This window comes from Balaenoptera acutorostrata, chromosome 10 (genome assembly GCF_949987535.1).
Source record: "Balaenoptera acutorostrata chromosome 10, mBalAcu1.1, whole genome shotgun sequence".
NCBI lineage: Eukaryota > Metazoa > Chordata > Mammalia > Artiodactyla > Balaenopteridae > Balaenoptera > Balaenoptera acutorostrata.
The window spans coordinates 45,891,008-45,903,250 of record NC_080073.1 but is presented as its reverse complement, the minus strand read 5'-3'; the positions used below and the strand labels follow the sequence as shown (position 1 = coordinate 45,903,250).

Here is a 12,243-nt window from a genome sequence, read left to right as displayed (position 1 = left end):
GCCTTAAATTCTGCTTTGATATTTACGTTGAAAATCCTGCTCCAATTTTGTTTACCTTTGTTCAGTCATATTTTTACCCACCCGTTTTCTACTAATGTGTTTAGTTACTTTGTTTTTTTTTTTTTTTAAATATTTATTTATTTATTTATTTATTTATGTTTAATTTATGGCTGTGTTGGGTCTTCGTTTCTGTGCGAGGGCTTTCTCTAGTTGTGGCAAGTGGGGGCCACTCTTCATCACTGTGCGCGGGCCTCTCACTATCGCGGCCTCTCTTGTTGCGGAGCACAGGCTCCAGACACGCAGGCTCAGTAATTGTGGCTCACGGGCCCAGCTGCTTCGTGGCATGTGGGATCTTCCCAGACCAGGGCTCGAACCCGTGTCCCCTGCATTAGCAGGCAGATTCTCAACCACTGCGCCACCAGGGAAGCCCAGTTACTTTGTTTTGATGTTGATATTATATTCATTCAGCAAACATTTATTGAGGGACCATGCCAGGTACTGTCTTAGTGCTCTCAGCCCTGCCTTCATGGACCTTGTGGGCTAGTGGGGGAGATGGATAATAAATAGTCTGTTTTATTAAACACACAAAGGAGTAACTATAACATTTTAGATCTGCTCTAATACAGTAGCCACTAGCTGCATGTGGTTATTTAAATTTAAATTTAAAACTAGTTCCATATTTCTCAAAAAACTAAAAATAGAACTACCCTATGACCCAGCAATTTCATTCCTGGGTATATATTTGAAAGAAACAAAAACACTAATTTGAAAAGATAATGCACCTCAATGTTCATAGCAGCAGTCTTCACAATAGCCAAGACATGGAAACAACCTAAATGTCCATCAACAGATGAATGGATAAAGAAGGTGTGGTACATATATACAATGGAATACTACTCAGCCATAAAAAAGAACCAGATTTTGCCTTTGCAGCAACATAGATGGACTTGGAGGGCATTATGCGAAGTGAAATAGAGATAGACAGATACTGTATGATATCACTTACATGTGGCATCTGAAAAATAAACTAGTGAATATAACAAAAAAGAAGCAGACTCACAGATATAGAGAAGAAACTAGTGGTTATCAGCGGTAAGAGGGATGGAGGAGAGGCAAGATAGGGGTAAGGGATTAAGAGGTACAAACTAATTTGTATAAAATAAGCTACAAGGATATATTGTACAACACAGGGAATATAGCCAATGTTTTATAATAACTATATGTGGAGTATAACCTTTAAAAATGGTGAATCACTATATTGTACACTTATAACTTATATAATATTGTACATCAATTATACTTCAATAAAAAATAAAACTAGTTCCTTAAAGTAAATTTTGTGTGTATACATATACATATATATATTTATTTCTTCAGTTGCACCAGCCATACTTCAAGTGCTGGATAGTCACATGCATGTGGTGGACACTGTGTTGAACAACGTAGACATGGAATGTTTCTGTTAACGCATGAAGGTTGATTGGCCATTGCAGCTTTGCGTGCTGTTATGGATGTGGGATGTTCTGAGCTACAGTGTAATGGGTCATTGGGGGCACCCGAAATGGTGACCTTTAAGAAAAATCCTGAATTATGAGATGGAGCCAGTTTTGTGAGGGCATTACATATAGATATAGTTGTATGTAAGTATTTGGTATAAATTGAGAAATATTGTCACTATTAGTTTAAATAGTTTACAACTTAAAACTGTAGGAGTTTCAAGGAGGGTGTTTTCTCTTGTTCTGATAGGAATTGTTTCTGGTGAGAATGGGAAAAATATTTAATTAGCATGTCCTGATACATTTTTCTTTTAGTTGGATAAATCTGGTTGCCATTATCTAATTTTGTAGATTGAAAAAGTGCTTCAAGGTTTCTGAAGTATTTTGAGCTTGTCTTTGAACTGAGATACATAAGTTTTTGCCTTGCATCCTTTAATTCATTAGTGAGTTTTTGATAATAGCATTTGTTTTACATTGTGAGAAAACTTAGAAGTTAATCCATCTGACCTTCTAAACTGCACACATTTAAGCAATTCAAAATTGAAGTGTAATTGACTTGACAGTGGTCCCATATCTGGTCAGTGACAGAGCTGTGACTGGAAGCCTTTCCTTGTAACTTTTGGGCCAGTGTCCTACCAAATCTCTTTCAAAACCATTACTTTTAAAACATAATCTTCTTACTCAGAGGCAGAATGCTAATCATAGAAATGCCTAGGACTTCTTTAATCTGTTTATGTTTAGAGATTTAAATGGCTAATCCAAGAAGCATTGAAATCCATAACAATTATCTCTGTATGATAGAGTTCTGACAACACGAACACTTACCTGTGGTACTTCTCTGAGTGTGATTTGTTTCCCTTCACGGGTCCTGCACAGTTTATTTTACGAATATGAAAAGTAGAGGCTCTCTGGATGAGGAACTTGCAATGCAAGCATTACTAAATAAGAGTACAGTTCTAATCAACTCAACCATTTTTTTCCAATTAAAAAAGTCTTATCAAAACTAATTTTCTCCATGAAATGAACTTTTCCAAATCACCTGAAGTGATATTTAATAATTTATATTTCATTATAAAACTACTTTTATAATTTAACACTTCATTTTCTGCTGGGTAATGAAACAAACACCTCACTGAAAGTATTTTTACAATATTTGTTAGACTTGTAAAAATTTCTTTTAAAGTGAATATATACACATATGCTTCACTATCCTGATATTAATTACTGACTACTTGTGTATAATATCATTGGTCTACTAATAAGTAGAGCAGAAGTCTTGAGAAAGAAAAATGGAGCTGGAGGAATCAGACTCCCAGACTTCAGACTATACTACAGAGCTACAGTAATCAAGACAGTATGGTACTGGCACAAAAACAGAAATATAGATCAGTGGAACAGGATAGAAAGCCCAGAGATAAACGCATGCACATATGGTCACCTTGTCTTTGATAAAGGAGGCAAGAGTATACAGTGGAGAAAAGACAGCCTCTTCAATAAGTGGTGCTGGGAAAACTGGACAGCTACATGTAAAAGAATGGAATTAGAACACTTCCTAATACCATACACAAAAATAAACTCAAAATGGATTAAAGACCTAAATGTAAGGCCAGACACTATAAAACTTAGAGGAAAACATAGGCAGAACACTCTATGACATAAATCACAGCAGGATCCTTTTTGACCCACCTCTTAGAGAAATGGAAATAGAAACAAAAATAAACAAATGGGACCTAATGAAACTTAAAAGCTTTTGCACAGCAAAGGAAACCATAAACAAGATGAAAAGACAACCCTCAGAATGGGAGAAAATATTTGCAAACGAAACAACTGACAAAGGATTAATCTCCAGAATATACAAGCATCTCATGCAGCTCAATATAAAAAAAACAAGCAACCCAACCCCAAAATGGGCAGAAGACCTAATTAGACGCTTCTCCAGAGAAGATATACAGATTGCCAACAAACACATGAAAAGATGCTCAACATCACTAATCATTAGAGAAATGCAAATCAAAACTACAGTGAGGTATCACCGCACACCAGTCAGAATGGCCATCATCAAAAAATCTACAAACAATAAATACTAGAGAGGGTGTGGAGAAAAGGGAAACTTCTTGCATTGTTGGTGGGAATGTAAATTGATACAGCCACTATGGAGAACAGTATAGAGGTTCCTTAAACTAAAAACAGAACTACCATATGACCCAGCAATCCCACTACTGGGCATATACCCTGAGAAAACCATAATTCAAAAAGAGTCATGTACCACAATGTTCATTGCAGCACTATTTACAATAGCCAGGACATGGAAGCAACCTAAGTGTCCATCGACAGATGAATGGATAAAGATGTGGCACATATATACAATGGAATATTACTCAGCCACAGAAAGAAATGAAATTGAGTTATTTGTAATGAGGTGGATGGACCCAGAGTCTGTCATACAGAGTGAAGTAAGTCAGAAAGAGAAAAACAAATACCGTATGCTAACACATTTATATGGAATCTAAAAAAAAATGGTTCTGATGAACCTAGGGACAGGACAGGAATAAAGACACAGATGTAGAGATGTAGAGAGTGGACTTGAGGATACGGGGAGGGGTAAGGGTAAGCTGGGACGAAGTGAGAGAGTAACATTGACATATATACACTACCAAATTTAAAATAGATAGCTAGTGGGAAGCAGCTGCATAGCACAAGGAGGGTGGGAGGGAGATGCAAGAGTGAGGGGATATGGAGATATACGTATGTATATAGCTGATTCACTTTGTTATACAGCAGAAACTAACACAACATTGTAAAGCAATTATACTCCAATAAAGATGTTAAAAACTAAAAGAGCAGAGACCTTTAAAATTTTTTATTTTCCATTTCACTATTAAAGCACAACTTGTTCAGTTTTTGTCACCGTTACAGATGGTGCTACAGAGGGCATTACGTTCAGGTCTCCCTGTGTACACAAGGGAACGTTTCTCTGGACCATATATGTACAGGAATGTATGCTCACCCTGTCTCATTCCACTTCTGTCTCATGTTAATGCTTACAGTTGTGTAATGTGACTAACGGGGGTTGGTTTCCTCAGTCCTAACTCTCCACTTTAGAGCCCATTTTCTCTCTGTTTACAGAAGGGCCAAGGTAGCGCGGTTGATTGGTTTACTGGCCTCGCACACAACGGAGCTCCAGGAAAATACACCTGTTATTGAGGTAATTTCTTTTATTACTGAAATGTTATGAATGGCAAAGATTGTTCTTGACTTTAGAATATGCAGCTTTCATTGATGTTAAGTGTGGAATTGTGGCAATTGTTATAAAATAACCTCAGTAGACCTGTACACTTCAGCACAGCCGCTCATTTACAACATAGTCTGTTGTCAAAGGTGGTGTGGTGGAATTACAAGGCTTGTGGACTCTAGTCATCATTACTGCATTTCAATAATTTTTGGATAAGGTTTATTTCATTACTAGTTTTCTTGTGGTCTACTCAACATTTTATTATAACTAAAGTATTTTCCACTGGAAGCCCAGCTCAACTTCAAATTAAATTTTTTTTTGGTTTTTCACATTGAATTTAGTGTTTTTATCCCTACCAGTTGTCAATTATTTCTGACAATAGTCACAGTATTTAACTGCCAAGCATGCACTAAAGATATTTTCAGATGTGGTCGGCACTGTGTGTTCACGGGTTCTGAGTCTGTGGATTGAAGATATTCAGGGGGAAAAAAGTTCTAGAAAGTTTCAGAAAGCAAAACTTGAATTTGCTGCACACTGGCAAGTATTTTTATAAAATTTACATTGTACTAGGTAGTATAAAAAATCTAGAGATGATTTAAAGTATGTGGGAGGATATGCATAGGTTATATGCAAATACTAGCCATTTTATATAAGAGCATCTGTGGATTTTGGTATTTGTGGGGTTCCTGAAACCAGTTCCCCACAGATGCTGAGGGACAACTGAATCAATCATTTCTTTCAAATACCAATATTGGGAAGCCCTTATTAATTGACCAGTAATTCCAAGTCCCACGAAGTGGATGCTACCATTGTACTGCCTTTTTGAACGTTCCTGAACACTAAAAACTACTTTCTATCTATCCTGTTAATGTGTACTGCACTTAACTGGCAGTAGATTTTTATCCCTTGGACTAGGAGAGTGTCGAGTCAAAATAGGTGAGAAAAACCAAGGCTTTTAATGGGGAAGGGCAGAACTCCTGAAGGAAGGAGAAAATGGTAAAAAGAAGGGATTTTTGTAGAGCCAGACCTGGTAGTATGGTTTCTGGGGCTTTGAGAGGAATTGTTTAGCCAAGTACTGTCTAATAGAACTATTTGCGGTGAAGGAAGCTGTCCTGTATCTGTGCTGTCCAGTACCGTAGCCAGTTGCTGGGATGGTATTCCAGTTAGTCCTGGGCTGTCTAGGTGGAAGCAAATGGGAGATTAATTTGTGCTCAGTGCATTTCCTCTGCTTATGATTCTGTCCCCATTCCCTGCAATTATTAGACCTCTGAGCTACTAAAGAAAATGTTACTAAGTCTAAACTTTTCCTTCTTTTTGTGACCAAGAAAAATGAATTGTGACCTATATGATCACTGATGGTACCCAGGTTGGCTATCAGAGATCTATAAACTAGATTTTTATCTAAAAGACCAAGCAGATAGGGCAGTGACACTTCGGCAGACGAGGAGAAGGCTTAGGAGCTCAAAAGTGGAGGCTCCTTCTGATGACTCAGAGCAAAGGGTTTCCAGCGAAACAGATTTGCTGGAGGAGATGGGAGAGAACTTGATGAAAATTCTAAGACGAAGTTCTGACATTCTAGAGGACATTCCTGGATAATTTGAAGATAAGTAGGATGTGAATTCTCTTAGGATTCAGAAGAAGAAAAAAAAAAAGGATAAAAATTATGAACTAAAAGGGCACGGAAGACAGTTGCAGAACATCTCTTACACTGTCCAGTATGGTAGCCATCAGCCAAAAGCGGCTACTAGGCCCTTGAAAAGCAGCAAGTCTGAATTGAGATGAGCTGCAAGTAGAGAACACACACCAGATTTTGAAGACTCAATATGAAAAAAAAAAAAATAATGTAAAGTATCTCACCTGTAATTTTCTTTATAGATTACATTTTTATTTTAAATTTTTATTGGAGTATAGTTGATTTACCATATTGTGTTAGTTTCAGGTGTACAGCAAAGTGAATCGGTTATACAAATACATATATCCACTCTTTTTTAGATTATATTCTAAAACAATATTTTAGATATATTAGGATAAATATTAAAATTTTTACTTTTATTTTTTAATGTGGCTCCTAGAAAATTTTAAATTGCCCATGTGGCTTGAATTCTATTTCTATGGGATAGCACTTGTCTAAGATAAACACAATGGGATTTCCAGGAGGAGAGATCCAAGCAAGCAGAAATGAAAAATAATAGGAGAAAATTTCACCCTGAGCTGAAGAAAGACTCACATCTTTAGATGAAAGGTTTTTCACCAAATGTCAGGCAAAACATTGAATAAAAAGAATGCACACGTAGACCTATCCTGGTGAAATTTGTAATTTCAAAGATAAAAATAAAACCTAAAACCCAGGTTATAAGCAAATAAAAGCAAATTAGACTTACGTTTAATTTTTCTGTAACACTAAAGGCTAGAAGATAAAGAAAATGGTGGAAATGGATCGACACTTAGGAGGTCATGTGATGTTAAATTTCTCTGTTACGTCCGTTGTACTGCCTGCTTGTGGGGACAGAAGACGTTTTCAGAAACTCAATCTGAATTTCACCAACATTTCTAAAAAAAAAATTTACTTGAGCAAGCTACTTGAGGAGCTGCCAGCTTCAACACCCCCTTTCCCACCCAAGTTTTAAGATAATGTAAAGGAGTAACAAATAAAAACAATGAATCTATTTAAATTTAAGTCTAAATAATAGCTGCTACTGTTGTTGTGAAATATAATCTGGAAAGAATGGGTTCTTGAAAAAGATTATAAATATACTTAAAAAATTAATAGTAGCATGGAAGTAAATTCTACATTATTTTAGAGGGTCTGAAAAGGTAGGGGAGAAGGGAATGGAGAAGGAAACGGCAAGTTCTTTCTTCTTTTACGAATTGAACATTTACAGAGTGCCTCTTGTGGGTATGGCCTGTGTTACTTTCAGTAAGACCATCGTTCCAGGCAAGTTCTTGTCTTGTTCTAGAAGGAATTCATAGATGCTGTTTTATTCTTGGCACTGATAATCCATTTCATTCTTGGCATTGATACTCTTATTCTTAACAAATATTTGTCAGTATCTGCATATGTACAGGGTGCTATCTAGGTGCTTATTTTATGAAAATAGATGGCAATCTCTGTTCTTGTGGAGCTTGTGTTCCAGTGTAAGGAGAGAGATAATAAACAAATAAATATATAAAATTCGGTGGTGATAAATTCAGTGGGAAAGATGTAGCAGGGTTTGGAAATGATGAGGTGGCAGCAGCGGTGGTTTAGAGATTGGCTGGTTGGGGAAGGCTGAGCAGAGACCTGAGGGAATAGTTCCCTCAGCTGGGGAAGAGCATTCCAGATGGGGAAGACACATGCACCCCAATGTTCATTGCAGCACTATTTACAATAGCCAGGTTATGGAAGCAACCTAAATGTCCATGAACAGAGGAATGGATAAAGAAGACATGGTACATATATACAATGGAATATTACTCAGCCATTAAAAGGAATGAAATTGGGTCATTTGTAGAGACATGGATGGACCTGGAGACTGTCATACAGAGTGAAGTAAGTCAGAAAGGGAAAAACAAATGTCGAATATTAACTCATATGTGTGGAATGTGAAAAGATTGGTATAGACGATCTTATTTACAAAGTGGAAATAGAGACGCAGATGTAGAGAACAAAAGTATGGATACCAAGGAGGAAAGGGTGGTGGTGGGATGAATTGGGAGAGTGGGATTGATGTATATACACTATTGATACTATGTATAAAATAGATAACTAATGAGAACCTACTGTATAGCACAGGGAACTCTACTCAGTGCTCTGTGGTGACCTAAATGAGAAGGAAATCCAAAAAAGAGGGGATATATGTATAGCTGATTCACTTTGCGGTACAGTATACTGCAGTATTGTAAAGTAACTATACTCCAATAAAAATAAGTAAAAAGAAAAAAAAAAAGGACTGGGGATAGATAAGTGATTGGCACGTTTCGAGAAACAACAAGGAGGCGAGTGTAGCTGGAACTGAGCCCGACACAGTGATGGGAGATGAGGTTAGTGAGGTAGCCAGAGGCCAGGCCATCCAGAACCCTGTTGTAAACCATGGTCAGAAGTTGGGGTTTTAGCCTGAATGAGATGGGAAGCCATTGGAGGATTTGGAGCAGAGGAGAGCCTTGGTGTGGCCCATGTTTGGAAGGGATCACTTTGTTACAAGGACGGGACAAGGTGGAATCAGACCACTTTAGGGGGCTGTGGCAGTTCAGATGAGGGATGGTGGTGAGTTGGACCAGGTTTGTAGTGGTAGAAAGAGTAAAAAAATGATTTTATTCTGGATACGTGTTTTTTTTTTTTTTTTTTCACAGATAGATTTTGAAGAGTGTTGATAGATCTGCTGATTGCTCTGATATTTGAAGGCAGACTTTAATAACCAAGTCTGACCAATATAAATTCTAGTCTTCAATATGAAAAGTGCTGAGGCATCAGAAAAGCAAATCCAAAATGAAATTTCAAGACAGGCACCAGACTGGCAAAAATTAAAAAGCCTTAACAATCCTCAGTGTTGGTGAAATTACTAAGCAGGAGTGCTCACATGCTGCTGAGGAATGTAAATGGGCGGAGCCGCTCTGGAAAAGTGCTTGGTCTCTGAAAGCTGAGCACATCACTACCCTGTAACCCAGGGTACCAAGTGACAGGTACAGGAAAAGTACATGATCTGGAAAAGTGCTTGATCTCTGAAAGCTGAGCACATCACTGCCCTGTAACCCAGGGTACCAAGTGACATGTACAGGAATATAGATTGCCAGCATGATTTGTAACAGCCCGAGATTTGAAACAACCCACGTGTCTATCAACAGCAGAATCGACAAAGTATGTCACATTCACACAGTGGAACGCTAAATAGCATTGCAAGTGAGTTCATCCTTCAGCACTGGGAAATACGCTGGGATGAATCTCACAGTCATAGATTGTTTTCCTAGACATCAGTAGGACATTCCCTGGGCAAGACTGATCTGTATATTCAGGCATGTCCCGGGGCTGTGATGGCTCTTGTTTAGAAGGTCAGCTCCCCCTCGGTGCCAGAGGTGATGAGGGAGAGGGGTACGTAGGTAGGAGTCATAGAAGGTCTGGAGATGAGGGCTGCCTTGAGGCACAGAGTCTGGGGAAGACAGAACAGAGGGCAGGGCTGGAGCTGAGAGGCTGCCCAAGTCCTCGTGCTTGGGACTCCTGTGGCTCTGATGGGATAGTGTATTCTGCCACAGGAACAGGGCAGGTCTGGGCAGAAGGCATCAGCCACCGCGGGTGATGTGTCCAGCTCACCCCCGGCTCCATGCCTGTGGCCTGGTCCCCCTGGAAATTGCTGCTGCTGCGGCTGTGGCTACTGGGAGCATTTGGCCCAGCAGTTCTTGAGCTGCACCTGTCCCCGTGCTCACTCGGGTTGAGTTCTGTGGCCAGTGCTTCCCTCTCTTCAGTACTCTGTGTTCTCAAAGTATTTCCCCAGCTCCTGTTGCTGTCCCTTATTAAACATTGCATTCCTGATGCTCCATTGAGAGAGGGAGGTGCATGTTAATTCCTGAGGTCCTTGTATGCTCTGTTCCTTCACTTTTCCCTTTCTGGGTGTTTGCTGATGTTTTATTAATTTGAAATGGAACTTGGGAAAAATCATACTTAATTTAAAAAAGCAAGTGTATATTTAACTACCTAGGAAACTTTTGAATTATGAATTAACATATACTGTATTGTGAATTATTTTCTGTTGGATAATGAGTTTACAGAATAACTTGAAATTGTGTCAGGTGCTCCTTTGTGATGCCATCTTTTTTTTTTATTCGGTTACTACTTAATATTTTTTAGTTCTTTATTAATTCCTATGACCAATTGGCTGTAACAATTAAAACAGCCACTAGAGGGCGCTCAAACACTGAAAACAAAGTTTTACAAGTTAAGAATTTATTTTACAGCTTCGGGAAGGAGTAGGCTTGGCAGGTATTTGGTACTGTGTTCGTCTTTTCCCTGTTTTTTTTGGAGTTTCTGCTGCATGAAATGTGGTTCCAGTCCATTGGCAATTATTACCATTTGAGATTAACGAAAGCCATGACAGCCTCTCCAGAACGATGCAGTCATTTCAGGAGATTTGGACTCCTCTGTGAGGCCCTATGATGAACCTTAGGTTCAGAACTCTTGAGACCAGCTTTCTGTAACACAGTTGTGTCTTCATACCTAGTTTTTCAGTAAATCATTAATAAAATTTCAAGTGTGAGACGCGTTCTGATTTTTCCAGTAGGTTTACTACCAGCAGACAATAAAACTCATGGTTGAAGATCCTGTAGGCATTTTAAAGGCATAGAATCTCATTTTATTTTATTTAAGTAATTTATTTTTTAAATTTTATTTTGTTTTTTATTGGAGTATAGTTGATATAGTGTTGTGTCAGTTTCAGGTATACAGTAAAGTGATTCAGTTATGCATACATATGTATTCTTTTTCAGATTCTTTTCCCTTATAGGTTATTACAAAATATTAATGGTTTCCTGTGCTATACAGTAGGTCCTTGTTGGTTATCTGTTTTATATATGGTAGTGTATATATATTAATCCCAAACTCCTAATTTATCCTCCCTCTCTTTCCCCTTTGGTAACCATAAGTTTGTTTTCTATGTCTGTGGGTTTATTTCTGTTTTGTATATAAGTTGATTTGTATCATTTTTCTTTTTTTTTTTAGATTCCACATATAAGCGATACCATATGACATTTGTCTTTGGCTTACTTCACTTAGTATGATAATCTCTAGGTCTTTCCATGTTGCTGCAAATGGCATGATTTCATTCTTTTTTATAGAACCTTATTTTGAAGATAGATTTTATTCATCTTATTTTATTTATTTTTGGCTGTGTTAGGTCTTCGTTGCTGTGCGCGGGCTTTCTCTAGTTGTGGCGAGCGGGGGCTACTCTTTGTTGTGGTGCGCGTGCTTCTTACTGCAGTGGCTTCTCTTATTGCGGAGCATGGGCTCTAGGCACGCAGGCTTCAGTAGTTGTGGCATGCGGGCTCAGTAGTTGTGGCTCATGGGCTCTAGAGCGCAGGCTCAGTAGTTGTGGCACACGGGCTTAGTTGTTCCACGGCATGTGGGATCTTCCCGGACCAGGGCTCGAACCTGTGTCCCCTGCATTGGCAGGCGGATTCTTAACCACTGCACCGCCAGGGAAGCCCTAGGACCTCATTTTATTATTCCTCACTGTAATCCACAGTGCCGAGCCAGCCAAGTAACGTGTATTTCTGGTATTCAGTCAGTGTTAAAGGATTTAATAAATGATTACAAGAATGGTGGGAAAGTGTGGCAGTATAATTTGTTACAAAGAGGCAGAAGAGATGGAGAAAAATCTATTTTACTACCCTTATGATACAATTTAAGTCCCTTCCATCCTATTCTATCATCAATGGCTATAGAAAAGAGTTGGTCATGATCTGTTGTATATATTGAATATTTAGAAGCATTTATTCAATTCTTCTTTGTCATTTCTACAGAAAAATATTGCCAGCTTCTTAAACTTTTCT

At 38.3% G+C, this 12,243-nt stretch overlaps 1 protein-coding gene across 7 annotated transcripts in view; it reads left to right on the top strand.

Moving 5' to 3' along the window:
- Positions 1–12,243, top strand: part of ULK4 (unc-51 like kinase 4) — a 547,368-nt gene that overhangs the window by 52,248 nt on the left and 482,877 nt on the right. For all 7 annotated transcript variants that reach the window (XM_057554846.1, XM_057554850.1, XM_057554849.1 and 4 more), the window contains one exon: positions 4,623–4,701. In XM_057554846.1, the coding sequence (XP_057410829.1) occupies positions 4,623–4,701 (79 nt within the window). The remainder of the gene's footprint in view (positions 1–4,622; positions 4,702–12,243) is intronic.